Consider the following 22407-nt stretch of genomic DNA (forward strand, 5'->3'; position numbering starts at 1 on the left):
GTGACATGCCATTTACTTCAAATGCATATTTTACAGTTCATACTTTCATGAATATAACTACAGATTCTTTCAAACTTACATTGACTCCTACACTATCACAAAAATGCTGAACAACAGAGAGCACAAATAGCACCGGTGATAACTTCTCGTTCACATTTACCATTCATCCATTAATGCCACTGAATGCAAATGTATAATCTAGTGCTACAGAAAGGTGTTTCCCATGCATCAGGTTATGTTTATTTCTAAAACAGGTTCTGTTTACTTTTAAAACATGCAGAGTGTTCTCTGACAGAGTTTTTTACAAGATTTTTCAACTGTGAATGGTTCATCACGAATAAAGGCTTGCTCTCTGTCGGACCAGGTTAACCAAAGCAGTTGAAGGTCACCACCCTTATTTTGATTGCTACCTTCATGAGGCATTATATTGGTTTAGAAATGTGACACTCAGTGAACCATCAAAATTGTTTCCATCCAGTTTTAAGCAAAATTCACTCATGGTTCTCTCCAGAATTATATATTATGTGTAACTACCATGTCTATGGCTGCAGAAGAAATATAATTCCTAATCCTAGCTGTATTATTCATCATTTAGAAGTCTGATCCCTATCCTCTCTGACTTACTAACAGTCAAGCCTTTCCCTTACATCAGCTCACTTCCTTGCCCAAAGTACCATGAGCTTGTGGCAAGCAGCAGTTTTTAAATTTCACCCTGGGTCAGTTCATCTTCCATTAGACCTTTCATGCATCTTTAGTTATTCTTGTATTACCCAGCCCAAGTGCACAGGTAAAGGGCCATATACTGTAACTATGTGGCTTTACTCCATAACATGCGTAACAGGAAGGATTCAAGAAAAAGGCTAGAGACTTATAGAGACATAGTATTAATCCTATGCAACTGTTATTGCTTGCACAGTGATATTGAAGAATTTTGATGGTAGATAGAAGAAAGTGACCACGATTAGTGATGCCGCGATACTGTCAGTGTGATCTGTAGTGCTGGTCAATGATAGGATTATGAATTGATTCACAATACTGTACACAGTTACCTTAAGGGTAAGATTCCAGCTTTCAACCCACACAGGAGGTTTAACAGGACTCCCAATACCAGGATATTTTGCAGCACACTGTTTATCCAGTTGGCAAAACAAGTTGGTATAAGGCCTAGAAAGGCCTGAACATGGAGAGATAAGTATGTGGTGACAGTGACAATATGTGTTTGTTATATTCACGCAAGAGAAAAAGTACCAAATAAAGCAATATGCCCAATATGCAGACTGGGTGTTCTGGAAGGACAGTATGCAGAGGCAGAAATTCAGGAGAGGGAGTGAGAGACAGAGTAAAGAAAACAGGGTTTGCAGTAGGTCAACGAAAGATCTTTTTTTAGGCCGAGAACTCAGTGAGTGATGTAAGAGAAGGGAAGATATCAGTAAGAAGCTTAGGCAATTTGAATATCTTAACATTTTCAAACCAGATTAACCCAGTTCTTGGTTAAAGGACAAGAGTCTATCCCAGCTGCATTAGGATTGAGGCAGGTAACGGCTCAGGACAAGGTAGCAGGCCATTGCAGGCCTCACTTAATCTCACACCCACATTCACATAAGGCCAGTTTAGAATGACCAGTTAACTTAACACACATATCTTTTTGGATTTGAAGGAAAAAACTGGAATACCCATAGGAAAACCCACGCTAATATAGGGCGAACATGCAAACTCCACAAGTAATAAACCCAGTATGATGAATCAGTACTAACTATTACCTCCTACATTATTTAAATATGTTAGTAGTATACTTGTTTAGATAAAATATTTCAATGTGTCCTTCTTTGTATATTTATAAATATTGTATTTCTAAAACATTTGGTTCTTTGAAAAAAATATGTACACTATAGATTTCATTAATCAGATTTTCTAAAGAGAAATTGTAAATTTTCATATTGTTGTTTACATATGTGTTGGATATCTTCAGTGGTTTAAAATAACTATTTGCTATGCCATTGCAAAAGGAAATCTTTTCTTTCAGTAAATATACATATGGCCAATTAACTATTTAGATATTTCAAGATATGTTCTAATTAAATTTCAATTAGCACCATTTCTAGTATAATTAGCAGTCTAAGCCATGTATTTTAATGAAGTATTTCATAATTATGAGAAGTGATGTTTATAGTGTCGGAAATTGAAATGATTTGACTGATGGCTTGTACTTGAAAATATATAATGATTTGTCAAATTTAGCACTAAAGCTGCAGTGTGCTGAAATTTGAGAATGATTAGGATGTAAAATGATAATTAGTCAAATTCCTTTATTTTACACGTAATGTTGTCATGAATTTTTATTCAGATGTTTTTCAATGCTTGTCAATAAAGAAGATTTAGAAATTACCTTGTAACTGTATGTCTTTTTAAAATGAACATGAAATGTTTGTATCCATATTACTAACCGAGAATGGTAAACCGGATGGCATGGACGCAGGTACACGGCAATGGGACCATGAAACGTACTGCGCAGGCGCGTACAGCTCAACTAATGGAAATAGCAAATAAAACAACCACCATATTGTGAGTGGCACTACTGCAGAGTGAAGTTAGGAATAATGTGCTGCTTGGGATTGTACAAACGGCTGAACGCTTTACACCAAATTCAAACACAATACAGCTCAACGATACACACACAAGCCCACCTGGATAAGATCAATGAACGCAGGCGCCTACAACGCGCGTCTGAAACTGCGGAAGCAAAGCAGGCATGGGTTAAGACACTACGGGGTCCACAAAGGTCCACAAAGATTGTACGGAATATATAAGAGCACACCGATCAAAAAAAAAGTCAATCGTGTAAAAGCACATAGTACACACAAATCATGTGCTCTCAGCGCATAGAAAGCGTATAAGGACAATACAGAGAATAGAGACCCAAAGGCATTGGAGAGAAAAAAAGGCAGATAAGAGATTATGAAAGCAGTGGAATTCGAAAGTCTCAAACAAACAATGGCGCGATACACATGCAGACAAAGGTACAGAATATGAAAGCAGTAAAATTCGAAAGTATTGTAGCGTCCCACCCAGGTTGAGGGCTTTTTGATTTTAAGTGACTGTTTTGTCCGATTGAGGGAAGGCGGAGTACAGCACGGAGGACTGATAGCGGGGTATTGATTTCATGCGGTAAGGGGTGGCGTTGGAAAGGGTGCTAGAAAGTTGTGTTTGGGGTTAGGAAGTCAGCGATTGTTCAGGTAAAACTTTTGGGACACTTTATCATGTCAGTCACTACAGTATCAAAGAAAAGATAGAAACGATTGCATTACCGCAAACAAAAGGTTATTAATCATCAGAACCAGGTGTAATTGAAAAAATACCAGGACAAATTGAGGTCTGAAAAAAAGAATAGACAACAAAGTCTTTTCGCATTCGCATCATTCAATGGACAAAACGTGGATTTACACAATAATGGACCATATGCTATGAGAATCTGTGGTCCCACAACAGTTAAAGGAACGACAAGTTAAACTTCAAAGAGTACACAATTCGGTTGGGTGTATATTGATGATCTCAGAGAAGCGATGCACATTTTAACAGGCAAAAAGAAAGGTGATGTATATATTCCGCGAGTAACCTTACACACCAAATGACATCGTGATATGCCATTCGTAGTAAAATGTTTACAGTTTACCGTGAGAATAACTTGTGCTATGACAATCAATAAATCACAGGGACAAACACAAAAACTCGGATTATTTATTACAGAAACAGAAACACTATTCACTCACGAGCACTTATACGTTGCCTTGTCACAATGTGTCTCCAAAAAATATTGTTTTTAATGAAGCTTTAAAGTAAAAGTCAAAATGATGAAACTGAAACAATTAAAAAAAAAAAAACATGTAAAATTGTATATCCAATTAACCAAACACGGGGGTTGGCGAGCAAAGCGAGCAGGGGGCAAAGCCCCCTAGTTATAAAAATATTTTTTCTAAACCTGAATAATCTAAGACTGTTTTTCCCATAAATGCCTTCTTTTTATTTTTTTTTCTAAATGAAATGTGTTCATCTGTAAATAGTGAGCTATTAAATAACATTTTAAACTTCACTGAATACGTTGCAACTAAAAGTGTACAGCGAGTCTTACCTTTATTATGTTCAGTTTCACAAATGAAAAGCTTTCTAAAGTACTGTTGCTCCTATAAACTAATGGGTACTACACTCCTCTGTTTAATCTAGTCATTTTTAGATTTTCTGTGCTGGAGGCCCTGTGGCTGTAGATGTTTGTTCCAACCATTTTCACAGTCAGTTAGTCATTTCACCTGTAATCGTTCTCATTTAATTAGCTGGTCTTTTTCATTACCTCTTCTGCATTTAAAAAAGAGCAACAGAGTGAGATTTGCACTCATAAAAATATTTGTAGTTTTAAGTTCTATACTGTCTTTTGTCATTTTTCTATTGATACACCTTTTTCTGTGAGGTACATTTCCTTAGTTCTATCCTAATAATCCTAATTAACATTGAAGCAAATGGACATTAGGGCAAACCACATTGGATTTGAAGCCACTTGTCTAGACGTGTTTTCTTTCATAAAATTGGGTTTGTAATATTCATTTACTGCATTTCTTTTCCAGAGGAGCGCAATCCATACAAAGAAGTTTATACTGAAATATGGGTGGAGCCTGAAACTGCCTATACTGCTCCTCCCCCGGCCAAAAAACCTAGAAAAAGCACAGAGAAACCGAAAATCAAGGAGATAATTGATGAAAGAACCCGAGGTATTTCTTTGGCTTTTTTAAATATGTGAAACAGTTTTATAAAATGTTTGATTCATTTGCTTTTCCTTGTTGTTACTTTATACAATTAATAATATGCAGACAGAAATATTTGTGTTTAATTAACTGCAAGATTAAACTGTTACATAGGTATTTATGCATTATAAGTATACGCATGCATTTGAATCAAAATAGGAAGTGCATTACCCAAAATTCAAGAGGGTAAAAAAGAAGAAGGAACTTGAGCATTATTGTGAACTAACTTTATCATTACTGTGATAAGTGAACTTGTTCATTGTTGTGTTACACTAATTTACAATTAAAGTTTGTTTCATAAATAACAACACATGGCACGTTATTGAAGTTCCTCTTTTCAAAACTTGTATGCCCATTAATTAGTACACTGAGCAGTCATAGATATGACTTCAAAATGCCTTAGGCAAGTTCTCAGAGTGTTGTTTGGGAATGCTCTACTATTTTTATGGAAATTTACACTAATACCAAAATGTCTTTATAATATGAATATAAAATCTTCAAAGAGAGCCCCGTTTCTCAAATTACTGTTGAATTAGCCAGCCCCTTTGAATTTCTAGGCACTAATGGTTATTTTTTGTTAGTACTAGCATCCATGTATTAACAAATAGCCTTTTTATGACATTATTTAGCTGACATTTTATCACTGGTGCTGGTAGCCTAATAAATTGAGAAACAGTGTCTCTTCATTGCTCCTTCATGTGAGGTTTACTCGAGGCCTTCTCTTCAACTGCACTACAAAGACACTTTCACAGCTTCTACCTTCAATGGCTCCAATGATCTTTTTTCTACTGTGTCCCCTGCCTACACATTCACGTTCTTCTCACACCACTTACTTGTGGTCAGAGGAAATACCATCTACCGTCACTTTCCTCAAGCCAATCCAAGCCAGTATTGCCAGCTGAGGAGTGATCTCAGGAGGAGCAAGCTGTTGTAAATGCTGCTTTTTATGTGCTCTCTCACACACTCTGTCTCACTCACACCACATACCCTCTGTATGGCTTCACAGGATGGCTCAGCCTCTTCTGACAGTACTCTCTTCCTGATCTTTTTAGCTCTATCAAAATTATTATGTTTCAGATAGCACTGTTGGTTAAATAGACTATTGTCTAAGTTGGGTAACTTTAAATACATGAAAATAAGAATTACAATTTAATACAATGATCATTTAATCACCATTTTGGCATGAAAGGAAAACATCAAAAAAGATGTTACTAGATGATCCTCCCTAAATCGTACTTCAGATTAGATTAGATTAGATAATTTTATTAATCTCATAGGGAAATTCAGATATATACAGCAGCAGAAACATAAAAAACAAGGATACAGACTCACAGGAGAGATAATACAGTCAATCAATAAATTAAATAAATAACCAAATAAAGTAAACTTAACAGTACATCAGATGGAAGCATTGAATTGCCTCATAGCAGTGGGCAGAAATGACCCCCAGATGAACTACTTAGCATGCAGTGGTGGAATGAGGCTGTCACTAAAAGTGCTCCAGGAGAGGGGATGAATGGAATTGTTCATGATGGCATCTAATTTTGCCATCACTCTCTTTTCCATAACAACTTCTAGTATGTCCAGGGTTTCACCCTGTGATGAAGCAGGATTTTCCTGATAAGGTTGTTCAGGCATTGTGCTTCTTTTGAGCTCAGGTTGCTTCCCCAGAAGACTGCAGCATACAACACCACACTGGCTACTATGGACTGGTAGAACATTTCCAGCAGTTTAATACACACAACAAAAGTCCCAAGTTTCCTTAGCAAGATCAGCCTGCTCTGACCCTTCTTATACAGTGCAACTTTGTTGTCAGACTAGTCCTGTTTGTTGTTTATGTGGATCCCCAGGCACTTGTAACTCTGCACCACTTCCAGTCCTCCCCCTAAATGGTGACTAGTTTCAAATTCTACTTGACATGCTGATGGTCCAACACCAGCTCTTTTGTCTTACTGATGTTGAACTGCAGGTTGTTGTCCCTGCACCACAAGATGAAGTCCTCTACATATTTCCTGTAATGTAACTATAGCAGGGAAAGTCAATATTGTCAAAATGAATGTAATTCCAAAGCCCATTTATCTCTTTCAGAGAATCATTTTATATGTTAACGAATCATTCTTTAAATTGTAACACTATTCATCTCAAACTCAAAAAGGTCATATAATAAAATGTTAACCTTTCAGAGATCTAAAGCAGACATTTAATTGGTACTATCTAACTTTCAGTTCTATTACTGGGCTGCAAATATTCATACAATAAAATGTTGGAATTTAGTAGAAGGCCACAGAAAAGAAATCCTGTACTAAATGTTCTACACTCTGTGCTATGCTCCAGTGAACAGTAATTACTGTCATTTTACTAGCAATTTAGAGGTTCAGAATTTGTTAAAAATTTCAATGTAGGCACCACACATGATAATCAACTATTTCCACCTTCTTTTGCTTATGTAATATTCAATCTATGGAAGGTGCTGGAGACCGATGCATTTATAAATCTCTGTATTGAATATATTGATATTTTATTTGCATATTTTGAACTATTAAGTTCTAAATGTAGTCTTCAAGTAACACAAATTAGAAACTATGTTAAAAAGAACCTGACCAATGTCTTTATGTTTCACCCATAACTATGATGTGAATGAAGTTTCAGTATCTGCTGAGTATATAAAAACATTGTGAGAACTAACCCCTTACTGATCTTAGGTAATAATGGGATAAGGGTCTCACATTTTTAAAATTTCAGAAAAGGAATGGAATTCAACCGTTTACAAATTTTATTCTAGTTCATTATGTTTTAAGCTTACCCTTATTTAACTAAAATGTGTTCATCAATCACACATCCTACTTAAAATATTCTACACTTAAACCATTTTGGGCAAATGTTTTTAAATATATCACTTGGATAACATTGGATTTAAAACCACTCCTAACATCTTAACAATGATATTTGGAGTAATACCAGATGGGAAGACCATTTTTAAAATCCTATACCACAATACTTGCACAAAGACTGCTGAACTGGAAGAATCTTCATCCATCCTCTCTGACTCAGTGGTAAAATGATAATCTGTGTTATCTCTAAACACATTTTCATAACAAGGCTTTGTTCAGAACTTCTTCATACTTTGGCAAGACTTCATTAATGTAATCCTAAAGTAAACATGCTGGATCTGTGCTCAGCCTTCTTATTTGCTGCTTTATCCTATCCAAAGAACCATTTTAGACCAGGCTATCCAGTTGTAAAGCTCTTTTGTTCAGGCAGGCATTGAATACTGAATTTCATGGATTGTTTTTGCAGCATACCATTGTACTTTCTATATTACTTTAATTTTTTTCGTTAAGTTGCCTTCTGTTAAGATTTTTGTTTCCAAATAAAAAGACAGCTTCATTTTAGAAATCTTATTTCCCCTTTTAGAGTCTTGTTTAATGATTTACCCAAAGATGCATCATTCATTTAGAAATGGCTTGAATGTAGCTGGCATTTCTTCCCCAATAGCTCAGTTTAAAACTGCTGCTAGGCTAAATGTCAGCAACTGAAAACCTGGCACAAGGAGGTTATGCTGTCTTGATTTTATCTTTTCTATTATAATTTAGAGAAAGAACTTTATAAAATCTAAATATTTACCTAACATGCTGATCATTTCTTTCAGCTTAAAATAATACTCCATCCAAAAATGTTTTTTACTTGTTACCTACCCCATGTAGTTTGTAGTGGTGGCTGAGAAAAATGTTTAATCTTATTTTTTAGTGGAGAAAGTGCACAACAAAAATTGTGATTAAATGGTACTCAATAGTGATAAACACTGGACAAAGGCAAACGATCCATGGGAAAAACAAAACAATTTTCACATAACTCATGTTGCATAACCCACTTCTTTATAAGAGAGACCCAGATAAGTTGTTGCATCCCAGGAGGTAGGGCCTACTGTAGATTATCGTTTAGTTGATTAAAGAATTTTGCTTTGGCTGAGATGTGGGTTTGAAGGTGAATGTTGTAGAATAACAAGAAATAAGAGGAAAACAATTTGGGGCAACTGACAGGTAATCCTGTTTAATGTTCAAGTTCGTAAATGTTGTGTTTTAGAAAAAAAATAGATTATACCTCACAGTCAACATTTTCTAAAGAAGCTGTTCAAGAAACCAGTATGTTTCAAGACTGAGTCCACAAATGCTAATCTTTTCCTGCATCAGATGGGTTTATATAGTGGAGTGGAAGGGCAAGGTGATTAATGTTCCCAGCAGAAGTGACATCAGTGGTCCTCCAGATTGTCCTCCTTCATTCTAGGGCAAACCAGAATTGGGTTAGTGGCAGTGTCAAGTCAAATCGTTCCTCCTGTAACCGTTAGACACATCCTAAGATCACATAACTTGGCAATGTATAGTCAAATATTATAGCTCAGGTCTGAGAACTACAGTGAATGTCTCATGTGCATTGCCAAAGAAAAAGAGACAAATGTCTATTTTTCCTACATAACTATTTAATTGCAGAAAATAATAGTATTTATGTCTTTATATTTTTAGTTTATAACCATTAATATATATATATTGTACCATTTCTTGACATTTTAAACCATGCATTTCACACAGATCTGGGTGCATTTTAAATGCAGAATAAGTATGACATAGTGTGGTCCTTACAGATGCAAATGTGTTGTGAGTTATTGTTTAATAACAGCATCATAATGGCTTGTTCATTTTAAATATTTATAGACTATTTGTAATCTAAATTTTTTAGAAGTTATAATCTTATTTTTTCTTATTTCTAGAGAGACTTGTTTATGAAGTAAGACAGAAATGCAGGAACATTGAAGGTAAGGAATATTGAGCATGTTTTTTCTGTTTATTTAAGGTCTTTGAAACTGTCTTTTACTGCATTTAGGAAAAAAGAAAAGAACAATCCCATTAATGAGAAACATATCTTGTATTAACATACTAGCAAAATATCCATGCTTCGTAGCGGCGAAATACTGCCTTAAAATTGTTATTAAGAAGAAAAGTAAACATTTTTAAACTGAGAGAAAATATACAAATAATTATTTGTTAAGGATCTCTTTGTATACCACGTTGTCAGTTCGGCCCTCCGGTTGTAATATGACCAAGCTGTGCACTGAGCTTACTCTTGAGCATGCAACGTACAGTTGGCCATGTGAAAAGCAATCTTGCCTCAAATCAATGCCAACCTTTTGTAGGGTTTGTACCTGAAACTTAATTGTCTTTGCAAAGCAGAGCCTTACTAGAAATTGGAGGCGTTTGAATTGGAATGGGAGATCAGAGGGTATAACGGGGATGCGAGGAATAAAAAGCTCTCCCCTGAGCCACTGCCAGTAAAAATAGTTGCCTCAATTAGTTTCTTTTGCAGACACGTGAACTGAAGTCTCGTGCCATTACAAAGTTTCGGTGGCTGTACGCAAATCCACAATCGGGTTTTTTGAGCCAAACCTGTTGTTTTTGTATGAGCCACTTTTTATTATTGGGATCGTACGTAGAAACAGAAGCTCTATTAACTTGTGGATTTGCGTGCGAATATTTAGCGGCAGCGTCTCTATTAACTTGTAGATTTGCCTGCGAGTATTTAGTGACAGCGTGTCTATGAACTTGTGGATTTGCCTGCGAGTATTTGGCGGCAGCGTCACGAAATTGTTTCCGCCTAAATGCATCAGAAAATGTACCACAACGTCTGACACGCCTCCTTTTTACTGTTTTCTCACAGCTTGGATTGCTGCTATCATAATCGGTTTGAGTTTCATGGTTTGTTTCAATTACGTTAGTATTTGCAGGACTTGTTGTGTTCAAGTGACATTCGGCATCTGTCAAGCGTTGTAAGCATACAACCGGTTTCATCGACTTCGCATCCAGCTTTTGAGAGTTGAAATATTCATAAACATCAAAGTGTCCACTACTCAAATCGTCACCTGTGAATCTAAGATGTTTAAGAGGCATTGGCGGTTCTCCAAACGTGTAAAATAGGCAGGCAGCCAACTACGTGGGAGGCCGGGGGACACAGGACGCAACCCCACCACACACGGTGATCGAGCTGCAGGCTATGAACGTATATACAGTATGTACGTAAGTAGGATTCAGTTATGACCGTTACGCGTTGAATTTCGAAATGAAACCTTCTTAACTTTTGTAAGTAAGCTGTAAGGAATGAGCCTGCCAAATTTCAGCCTTCTACCTAACACGGGAAGTTGGAGAATTAGTGATGAGTGAGTCAGTGAGAGCTTTGCCTTTCATTGTGTCACAAAAGTCAATGAATGACTGCTAATAAAGTGACCAAGTTAGAAGAAGTAAGGCAGGACAAAATTTCTTTGTATACAAATCGAAAAAGAGCCTACCTAATCTCCAAGAACGCGCACAAAAGCAAGGGAACAATGGGAGCACCAGAGCTCTGCTCACATCGCGTCGCTTCGTACCGCAAGTAGTAAGTCTGTGATAAGCAGAATACCGCTACGCTTTGCACTCAAGGGACGGAAGGACAATCCCGACCGCTTTTATATAGTGTCTTGATTTAACACTTTTATTTCATTGCAAAGAAATTTAGATGAAATTAGTTTTTTGCAATTTGTACATACATACAGTATAGTGCATAAATGTTGAAACCTACTTAGTTTAATTCAGGGTCACCAGGAATAATATTTTAACAAGAGAATGTTTAGAAAACATTACAGTAAATATTTTTCAGTTGTGATCATATCTGTTTTTTACAAAAGTTTGGCATTAGGTGAAACTACTTACTGTATGTACTGCTCCAGCTTTTACTTTATATGTATATACAGTGTACACTATTACAGCCTAGAATAAGTATGTTGTCAGTTAATCCTAACAACTGTTCTTTGACTGTTATTGACTATTTAATGGTGGCTTCTTCACAGCAGTTTCAAGAATAATGATTGTACAAATTCCATTTTTGCCCTCAACTTCCTAAAAGTTGTATACAATTGACTTTCACCAGCCTTTAGCAGTGTTTTCACTTTGTTTTGAAAGAACCTATTTTCTTCTGGAAATCCAGCATTAATTTTTCATAATTTTAAGTAATTTTATCATTTTTTTATCTCTGTTTTCTAAGACCAAGGAAATTCAAGTTGTGGTCATCATAGCACATAGCCCACACTTCTAGAATCACTCTAGCAAATGTTGCCTAGACTTCCTCTTGTATTGTTATGCCTTTCTTGTGAGATGGAGACCAAGACTCTTGACTTGAACTTCACAAGGAATACTGCATGACCCAACATCATTTTTGCCTTTAAATCACTTTTGTATATGGGCTGTCTACTTAAACATTTTCTTCATAAACTGTACTTCTAACCTGAAAACCTTCAGATAGATAGATAGATAGATAGATAGATAGATAGATAGATAGATAGATAGATAGATAGATAGATAGATAGATAGATAGATAGATAGATAGATAGATAGATAGATAGATAGATAGATAGATAGATAGATAGATACTTTATTAATCCCAATGGGAAATTCACATTCTTCAGCAGCAGCATACTGATACAATAAATAATATTAAATTAAAGAATAATAATAATGCAGGTGAAAAACAGACAATAACTATGTATAATGTTAAATGTTAACGTTTACCCTCCCGGGTGGAATTAAAGAGTCGCATAGTTTGGGGGAGGAACGATCTCCTCAATCTGTCAGTAGAGCAGGACAGTGACAGCAGTCTGTCGCTGAAGCTGCTCTTCTGTCTGGAGATGATACTATTTAGTGGATGCAGTGGATTCTCCATAATTGATAGGAGCCTGCTGAGCGCCCTTCGCTCTGCCACAGATGTTAAACTGTCCAGCTCAATGCCAACAATAGAGCCTGCCTTCCTCACCAGTTTGTCCAGGCGTAAGGCGTCTTTCCTCTTCATGCTGCCTCCCCAGCACACCACTGCGTAGAAGAGGGCGCTCGTCACAACTGTCTGATAGAACATCTGCAGCATCTTATTGCAGATGTTGAAGGACGCCAGCCTTCTAAGGAAGTATAACCGTAATTTTACCTCATGTAATTTTACCTGATATTTTTCTGTTTGTGTGTGAAAATTTGCCTTAGTAATTTAAATTTAACAAACCTTTCAAAATTATTATTCATATAAATTGAACTAAACATTTTAAGAGCATAAGCCCAAACAGTAACTCTTGCAAAATTGAACTTTAACCTTTACAGTATTTAGAAAAAGATCCTCATTTGTAATGCATTGTTTTTGGTGTTGAAGACATTGGACATGTTTAATTAGGCAAAGACAGACAGACAAACAGCTTGGTTTAAAATATTTGATGATGCTATTCATGAAAGGTATGTGTAGAAACAATGATAAAAAAATAGGGAAAGTAATATTTAGCTTAATATTTGAAGCATATTCTTACAATATTGAGTTTACTTTGTGTTTTAACAACTTTTTTTAAATTTCTGATTATAAATAAATGAACTTTTAAGCACAAAATTAAAACAAGTTCTTAAAAGGCAAGTTATGTTGGGCAAAATAGAGGACAGAAGAACATGCTAAGAAGTTAGCATGTTAAAGTCATGCAGAAGCAAACTGGGGAGATTTCTTTGTTTTAATGTGTCAGCTCCTTACTTTTTTATGCATAAGGACGAAGGTCCAAGTCTTTAGAGTCCTGGTGCTTCCTGTCTTGCTATATCGTTGCGAGACATGGACGCTATCCAGTGACCTGAGATGAAGACTGGACTCCTTTAGTACTGTGTCTCTCCAAAAAATCCTTGGGTACCGTTGGTTTGATTTTGTGTCGAATGAGCCGTTGCTCATGGAATCCCAAATGAGACACATTACCTGAATTATGAGGGAGCGTCAGTCACGGCACTGCGGGCATGTGGAGCGTTTCCCCGAGGTTGATCCAGTTCGTAAGATCTTCATTGTTGGAGACCCGAGTGGCTGGACCAGGCCCAGGGGTCGCCCACGTAACACCTGGCTGCGGCAGATAGAGAGTCATTTCCTGAGCGTGGGACTGGACCACGTGTCTGCCTGGGGGGTTGCCAAACGGGATCCAGAGTTGTTTCATCGTATATTGGGTGTGGCAACGCACTGTACCAGTGCATGCTCCCCAACTTGACTTGCTCCTTAATTGGTATGTTCTGAAACTAAGTTTCCTTTCTCAGAGGGGTTTAATCTCACAATAGATATATGCAATAGGACACAATATTTTCACACTGCTCAACCAAGAATAATATACAATATTCAAAGCATTTGTTCAGATAAGGGATGCTCAGACCTGGAGGTGGGGAACCACAGTGGCTCTATGTTTTCTTTCTAAGCCATTCCTGCTATTTCAACTGCAAAATGTGTTTATTACATTATTTATACCGTAATCATATTAATTCAAACATCTGCATCATGCTTCCTTCATTTTTATAGGATTTTAGCATTTTAATAAGTATGACTACTTTTTTGTTGACTTATTTCTTTTAAAATACTGTTGTTATTTAAGTCTTTTCTTGTTATTGGTCAAACAGATGGAGATAACATTGAAAGTACTATTTCTCTTTGGTGTATACTTTGTAAAAGGTTAAATCAGAATATCATTAAATGAGTAAACTCAACAGTAAAACAAAATTGTGAAGACATGTCTGTTTGACTGCAGCTTGAAAGCAGAAAATGGAAAAAATATCAAATAAGAACCATGAAATATACCAGTATTCATTTGCATCCAGTACTGATATTGTGAAATGTAATTTATTTTTGATCTTAAGTAAACAATGGCTAAAAATAAGCAAGACATGACAGAAAAAAATAACAGTGCAAAATTAAGGTAAAATGAAATGCTTAGCTTCTATAAACTAAATCAGTCCTGTCTGAATTGTTTAGATTAGCACAATAAAGGCATAAATAGAGAAACAGCAGCAAATGTGTTTGAAATAGAAGTCCATTTCAAAGCACACATTGGCTAGAATGAAAGCCAGCATTCCCTGTGATTGTCCAGGACTAGGAATAAGAATCCTTCTTATAGTCAAAATCGTTAAGTGCATATGTTTTCGTTGTATTATTAAGATACTGTAACTATGACTTTCATTAACCACTTTTTAAATGAAATTGAACAATAGCTGATTAAAAAGATCTAAATGCCAGATGATATTAATGTGTGTTAATATTACAAAATTATTGAGAATTATTTAGCTTTTTTTCTTTTTCTTACAGATATCTGTATTTCTTGTGGAAGTTTGAATGTTTCTCTTGAACATCCGCTTTTCCTGGGAGGCATGTGCCAAAACTGTAAGGTATGATACAATTTACTGGAACTATAAACCTTTCTAAAAATGTATATTGAGTAAGTGATTTTTTAAAATTTTTTTTGCCTGAAAGTATTAGTGGATGGATGTCAATACATCTGATAAATGTTTAAATATATAAGTATATTTTTTGTATTCAAGTTTTGGCATGGAGGCTTAGTTACACTTTAAATCTAGTGCCACTGCCTTTATTTTGCAATAAAAAATACCTTTTCTGTCATTTAGTGCCTACTGTTTAAGGACAGAAAGTGGCTCAGATTTAGTAACTGCTAGTGCCACAGAGTGATACAATGAGAGTGAGAACATAAGGATTTATGAATTTTCTCTCCCTTCTACCACCAATGACAAAACTGAGTAAACCTCCAAAATGTAGCCAATTTTGCCCCCTTTATTCCAAACAGCCCATTATTAGATTTTTGCAAAAGCCTCAGAAGGTATTGAACATGTTATAATGTAGTTCTGACTAAAATGTTTTCTTGTCTCATTTTTAATGTATCTTGAGAAATATAATCCATTTATAGCATGGTAGCACATGGGTTATGATCGCCACAGTGTCCTTGATTCAAATCCTGGTTCTGTGTGAGTGTTCTCTGAGATTTTCACTCTCCTTTCATTTCCCAAATTTGGACAAGCTAGTTTTAATGTACAAATATTAGTAATTAAGGACAGGAACGTGACTGAGCCTGGCAACCCACTAAACAGTACTACTTGCCTTGAACCCAGGACTGGTAAATAGGGTATTGTCACCTTTGACCTTGTACTGGAAGATTCAAACTTCAAAATTAATGAGAGGTTAATCCGGTCTTATATGTTTTAATTAGGTACCTAAAATGAACAATTTACACCCATCAACATTTTTAAAACCTTCTTTGGTATTTACATAGTTTCAGTAATTAAAATTATTTAGTTTACTTATTCTTAAAAATTCCACAGTGTCAACTCAAATTAAAGAAACACTGGCAGTGGTTTGTCTTTAAACCTTACTAATTTATCTCAAATTTAAGAATTTTAAGACCATGTCACACTGTGCTTTTTTCCCTTGCTGTGTCACATAGCATCTAATCTCTATATGCCTCACAGTGTGAACATAAAATGTAAACAGTAGTGGGGATTGTATGATATTGATTTTTGCATTGTCTTATGCACCTAATTCCCTTTTCTTGTTTGAGTTTGACAATACTGTACTTAAGATTCTTGGAAAGCCCTTGAAAGAATTAATTACCAAGACTATGTGAGGAATATCCACCAAATATACATAAATTCATTGCTGTCCTTCAAGTCATCTCTGACTATTGATCCAGTATTCTCAGTACTGAAAGGGATCAGTTGTTTGACACCATGTAACTTAGGTCCTAGGGAAAAAGATAATCAAAACTGGGTGCTCATCTTGAAGTGTGCATTGCTTGGTTCATGAAGCATAGCACTCAGTAGGTGATTCAGCTCTTCTCTGAATTTAGAAATAGCTTAATGAGCATCAGTTCTACTTGTATTTTCTTTTTATAGCAGAATGTATATTGTGCCTGCTTATCTTTGTCTCAACAGGAAACATAATTGCCTTCTATTTTTATCTGTTCTTCTGAGGAAAATACTACAGGCATATTTAAATGTGGTTTTCACTCTCACTTTATAATTTGCAATTAAGCAGACTAAAAATAAGTGTAAGCTTTTGAAAAAAAAAAACCTTCCTAATCTAGCAAGACAGTTTTTCAGAAATCTATTTAAAGTTTAGCATAGTGGATTAAATTCATTCATAAAAAACAAACACCAATTCTGACAAAAAGGCATAAATCAGCAATATTTTTGATGTACACACGTTGGCTTTGTTTATATGGTCATTTGTAAATATAATGTGTTGATGGTTTTCATTACTTGCAGCAAAGATTTACATAGCAGAAGTGAAATCTCATCCATAAAGTTTTCATCTGTAGCACCAAACAAGTGTTTATTACATACAATAGTGTTACAAACCTAAGAATATTTGAGGTTTGCTGTTATAGGGAATTCTGTATACAGTATTTGTAAACTCTGTATTTTGATTGCTACTGACTATGATCTGTAATTTTCTTAATATAAACTAAAATCTAGCATTAATTTCAGCAGTATTGTACATGCTTTCCTAATATTCACACACTCATTACTCCATCTATTCATTATTGATCCCGTCCATTAAAAACTAATTAGGACCTCAGTGATCAGACTATAAACTTCATAATGTACCCCCACTGCAAAAAAAAAAAAATCACGAAATGTGAAGAAGCATATTATAATTTTAGTACTTCATGATTTTAATAGCACAAAAAATACATACTGTATCAATGGAAGGTATTAGTCACTATGGATGGGGGATTTACTAAACAGTCCAAGTTCCACTCACAACCAAAATTAGCTTAATGGTGACTCAGGTGAAGTTTAGCATGTTTCAATCCCTCTCCCCAAAGAAATCTCACAATGGCCCAATGTTCAGAAATGGTGCAGTCTTTCAGTGGAGTGTCCATGTTAATTTGACCTTGGCTTCAACTAGATTGACAGCAGAATACTGCACTATGCGTGTTCGAACTACCCATTAGCCATTGCAAGCGTGTCGTATTGCATCAGCCTCTATCCATTATGGTAACCTCATAATTTTCAAATTGCCCTTATTTTTTTGATTTACACCCATACAAATATATATTTAAAACACACAGTATATATACACTATATATGTGCCAATCAGGATGACTTCCAGATGGATAATCTTTGATTATGTGTAAAAGTGATGGTAATGGAAGTACAGGGCAAAGGAAAACAGGGGAGGCCGACGCAGAAGTGTATGGATAGAGTAAATGAAGACTTGAAGGAAAAGGCTATGACTAGAGGAAGTTGAGGCTGAGTTGTATGAAGAAGGTTGGTCAAACACATCAACTTCACATAGAAGTAAGAAAATATATAAACAAAGAAGAAGAAATAAAACAGTTATATGTCTGAGGCATTTGTGACAATATGATACATGGCTCTCAGGGAGGATGAGGATATAAAGACACAGCTGTGGCTGGCAGAGTATTTTGTTTTGGAACCCCAACAGTTTGTGGTTTATGTTATTCTTTGGGCTCGTCCGTCTGTGATCTCCAGTATGCACTTAAATGATTTGTGTTGGTTTAAGAATTATCAGCTGAAAATCTGAGGTTGCGGTCTTCCCCTAGAAAAGCTGCCCCAATTGAAATAGTTCAAGTACATGATCGTCTGCTTCACAAGCAGAGGAAGAGAATGACTTGTCAACTGAAGCAGCGACCTCATTTCTGTCACTGCAAACCTTACTAGTGTAGTGATGATAATGAAGTGTGAAGTAGTACTTGACTGCAGATTGTTTGAATATACCAATAAGGATATTAAAAATTAGACATCCTGTTAGATAGTATGCCAAATTTTCCAGTTTTATATTAGTACAAATATATAGTAATTGATATAAGAAATAGTGGCATTACACATTTGTATTTTGTTTCTGATTATGCTATTTCAATTTCTTTTTAAATGTATTGTTGTGTGTACCGGGTACAGTGAATATAAGTAGGGTAGTAAATTTATTTACAAATGCTATTACTATTACTAAATATAAAAAAAAAACTCACAATAAATGACAGATACCAGAAATTTCTTTATTTAATAATGTATGTGTTTGTTTTTGGATCTTGAACAGAACTGTTTCCTAGAATGTGCATACCAATATGATGATGATGGTTACCAGTCCTACTGCACCATTTGCTGTGGTGGACGGGAGGTGCTAATGTGTGGAAACAACAACTGCTGCCGGTAAGATGTCTTCATAATTGCAATGCTTGCTAAATGTAATAGATTTTTTTGACCATCTTGACTCAGATTATGCACTACAGTCTATTCAGCTGTATGACAACTTAGGTAAAAGTATGGCCAGATTATCCACCAGACATGAGCCTGGGTCCCCTGACTAAGTTCTTTAACTATGTTCAATACATTTTTAAATTAAAACTAATTGAATTAATATGTTCCCAGACAGAACCTGTTGTCCCGAGTTTGAGTAATTCTCAGAGCTCTTACTGTAGTCTCCAGGCACCCTTGGGAGGAGTGGAGGGAGTGGGTATTTGGGATATTCCCTTAGCTACAGGCATGGATAAAATAGCAAGAATTGTAATTTCAACTAAATGTCATAACAAACAAGAAGTGGCACATGCTGAAAACAAAAAAACAATGGTGTTTAAAAATGTATTAAAAAACTAAGCTTTTTATTAATAGGTAGTTTAAGCGTCTCATTGGGACATTGAAATCTCGCTGTAATTGGGTGGTACTTGTTTGTGATACAAAGAGATGTTTTCTGTGCACCACTTTATTTAAAGTGAAGACAGTTTAAAAACAAATCTCTTCTTTTCACAATCATTGTCCCAACCAAAGTTGTTATAGTTTTGTCTTTTTATATTAATTTTTTATTTCTATAGTATTTCTGATCTTACTTGGAAATTCTGTTTAGTTTTAGTTTTCCTTTCTAGTGTATTTTTAGTTTTAATTTCACAAAGACATTTCTATTTTATTTTTATATCTGTTAGTTTCATATTTAGTTTTACTAATTATGGTATGGTTAAAGAGCTACTATGGAGTTTAGTTTTGTGTCACAATCAGACAGAACTATACACTTAACAGGGTTGGATATGAGTTTAATGTTAGTGGAAGAACAGAGGGAGACAATATTTGAAAACATAATTCTGCCACCGGATTATTTTCACAATATCAGGTATTTTGAGCTATGAATGTAAAACTAAAGAAGTTAAATGAATAAATACAGAATAAATACAAAAACAAATTAGCAGGGTTAATTTTTCACCAGTTGGCACTCTCTTCACCTACCTACCTACCTGTAGTTCAGTGGAGATGTGGCCAACTCAGGAATTTTACAAGGTTTGTTTTGCTTCATTATTAAGCTACCTTTTTACAGCAAAAGTGATTGCTCAGCAATACTATGCTGAACTTTTATGTTGACCTAGACAGTCTCTCAATTATTGCTGTTTTATTTTCAAATATGATTTCTCCTGTGTGAAGTGGCAGGTGAATTATTGTCAACAAAATGCAGACACCTGCGAAATAAACTGAAATGTTACTCACTCGTGATTTTTCTGCCCATACAGTAAAGATTTGCTTGACTAGCACAATCTGATTTCAGGCGTTTGAATTACATCTTAATATACAAGTAGCACAAAGAAATGCGGCAGCTCATCATAACGAACATCCAACTCATGCTTCCTGGAATTTAGTTTATTGTGTGCTGCTGAATTAATTGCTGTGTACATACTGTATCTTGGGCTCAGTCAGAATTACAGCTAACATGGCATCATTTATGAACAGACTGAAATTCTGTAAGGGATTATCTGAATATAATACTTCCCTGTTGAGCCCCAGAGATGCAGTGAACGACAGCTATGAAAGTTACCAAGCACATTCAAAACAAAATCATCATCTTGGTATGCTTCACTAACACTTGGATGAGAATTTATCATGCTGCCACTATCTGCTCCCGAAGAACTATCATTATTATCACACAGTAAACCACTTTCTTCGTCACATACGCTTTACGCACCTGTATTCAGCTTGCTCTGCCACTGAAAATGCTGTTTGAACACCCATCCTCCTTCACTAGTCACTGGTTCACTAGATGAATATATGTGGGCAGCTCATAATGGATTACTTTATGTTTTAGAGTTAAAAGTTGCAAGGGTTAAAGACTAATGGCAGGAATATTTATTCAATAACCAAATATGAAATTCTTATTAATATATTTTGAATTAATTTCACGACCCCTGCAGCTCAGGTTAGCCCTTGCATAAGTCCGGTTGTTACAAAAACTAAAAATATTTTTGTTGATAATTATTTTATTTCAGTTAGTCTTTTCAGCTACTTTAATAGTTTCGTTTAGTTTTAGTTTTTCATTTCGGCTTTGGTAATTATTTTATTTCAGTTTACAAAAATATTTTTTTATTAATAGTTTTAGTTTTGATTTTAGTTTTCGTTAACTATAATAACCTTGGTCCCAACATTCAGTTCCTTCATTCTTACCTTCAATTTACTCTTTTCTTTCCCCTCCCCTGTTGTCTTCTTCTGCTTCTTCTGTACTAACTTCTTTAGCCAAGCCCACCCTTGGCCTGGTAAACCTTGCTTACTTCTAATAGGGGTCAGGTGATGTCCCTTGCCTATGGGGTACACCCTAGTGTTTTACAAAACTGACTGTAATTATTCCATCATTAAGTTTTTGGGTAAGTTTTACAACCACATACCCATCCTGACACTAGTGCTGGGCGGTACACCGGTTCATACCAAAAAACGTTTTTTATTTTTGTTATGATATGGATTTTTTCTTATACCGCAACACCGGTTTAAATAGCCTAAACAACATTCAGAATGTGGCGCAGCGGGAAACTGTTTAAGGAGGGACCTTTTCCACTGCTGCACCGCTAAACACGCATACACCGGAGTACATGCCTTAGTGGAGGTGTTGAATGGTGAAAATGGACAGAGAACATTCCGAAACTAAGGCTGTAGCAGACAATAAAGTTGAACATGATGACACAGAAGAACTTTTGCCGAAAAAAGGAGCCGTGTTTGTTGCCTGGAGATACTTTAGTTTTAAAAGGTCGGATGTAGACCATTATGTTCAAATGTGTGAATACTGTTTCTATACTACTGGATAATACTGCAAGCCAAGTTGTACTTGTTTTATTTTTTTTCAGTACTGTGTAATGTACCTGGGTACTGTGCAATAGTATGACGACATGTTGACTTTATTCTCCACATTTCCACTTTAATATCGACATTTATGACGAGAATAAAGTCGACATGTTGACTTTATTCTCGACATTTCTACTTTATACTCGCCGTTTATGTTGAGATCAAAAGTCGACATGTTGACTTTAGTATCATAATTTGTCATTAAAGTAGAACATCGTAAACTAAACTTCATCTTAAAATGAATACTTAATTTACTAGATTTTCTCAAACCCCATCATAAGTTCTGTAGCACATTAAATGCTTTGTGTTAAGTGTTCCCGGAGCCATGTTAATCGCTACGTGCTTCTTACACTGACTTCCTCTTGCATTAAGAGGAGGCGCAGGCAGCACACAGAATACATTAATTTCATGATATTCCTGCTGTCTGAATATTTAGAATGCTAAGATAAATACTTGATATCATTTTCATGATGAAATGCATTAAAGCATGCATTAATCATGTGGGGGCATGGTAGCGTGGAGGTTGCACTGCTGCCTTGCATCAAGGGGGTCCCGGGTGTTCCCTGCCTTGAATTTGCATGTTTTTCTGGTGGGTTTACTCGGCGTGCTTCAGTTTCATTTCAAAGTCATGTAGGATGTGAGGTTTTGTTACG

At 35.7% G+C, this 22407-nt stretch overlaps 1 protein-coding gene across 7 annotated transcripts in view; it reads left to right on the forward strand.

The window, feature by feature from the left end:
* dnmt3ab (DNA (cytosine-5-)-methyltransferase 3 alpha b) overlaps positions 1–22407 on the forward strand; it is a 601530-nt gene that overhangs the window by 548846 nt on the left and 30277 nt on the right. For all 7 annotated transcript variants that reach the window (XM_028796948.2, XM_051924572.1, XM_051924574.1 and 4 more), the window contains 4 exons: positions 4614–4757; positions 9556–9600; positions 14940–15019; positions 18705–18817. In XM_028796948.2, the coding sequence (XP_028652781.1) occupies positions 4614–4757; positions 9556–9600; positions 14940–15019; positions 18705–18817 (382 nt within the window). The remainder of the gene's footprint in view (positions 1–4613; positions 4758–9555; positions 9601–14939; positions 15020–18704; positions 18818–22407) is intronic.

The sequence above is a fragment of the Erpetoichthys calabaricus genome, chromosome 3, assembly GCF_900747795.2.
Source record: "Erpetoichthys calabaricus chromosome 3, fErpCal1.3, whole genome shotgun sequence".
Taxonomy (NCBI): Eukaryota; Metazoa; Chordata; class Cladistia; order Polypteriformes; family Polypteridae; genus Erpetoichthys; species Erpetoichthys calabaricus.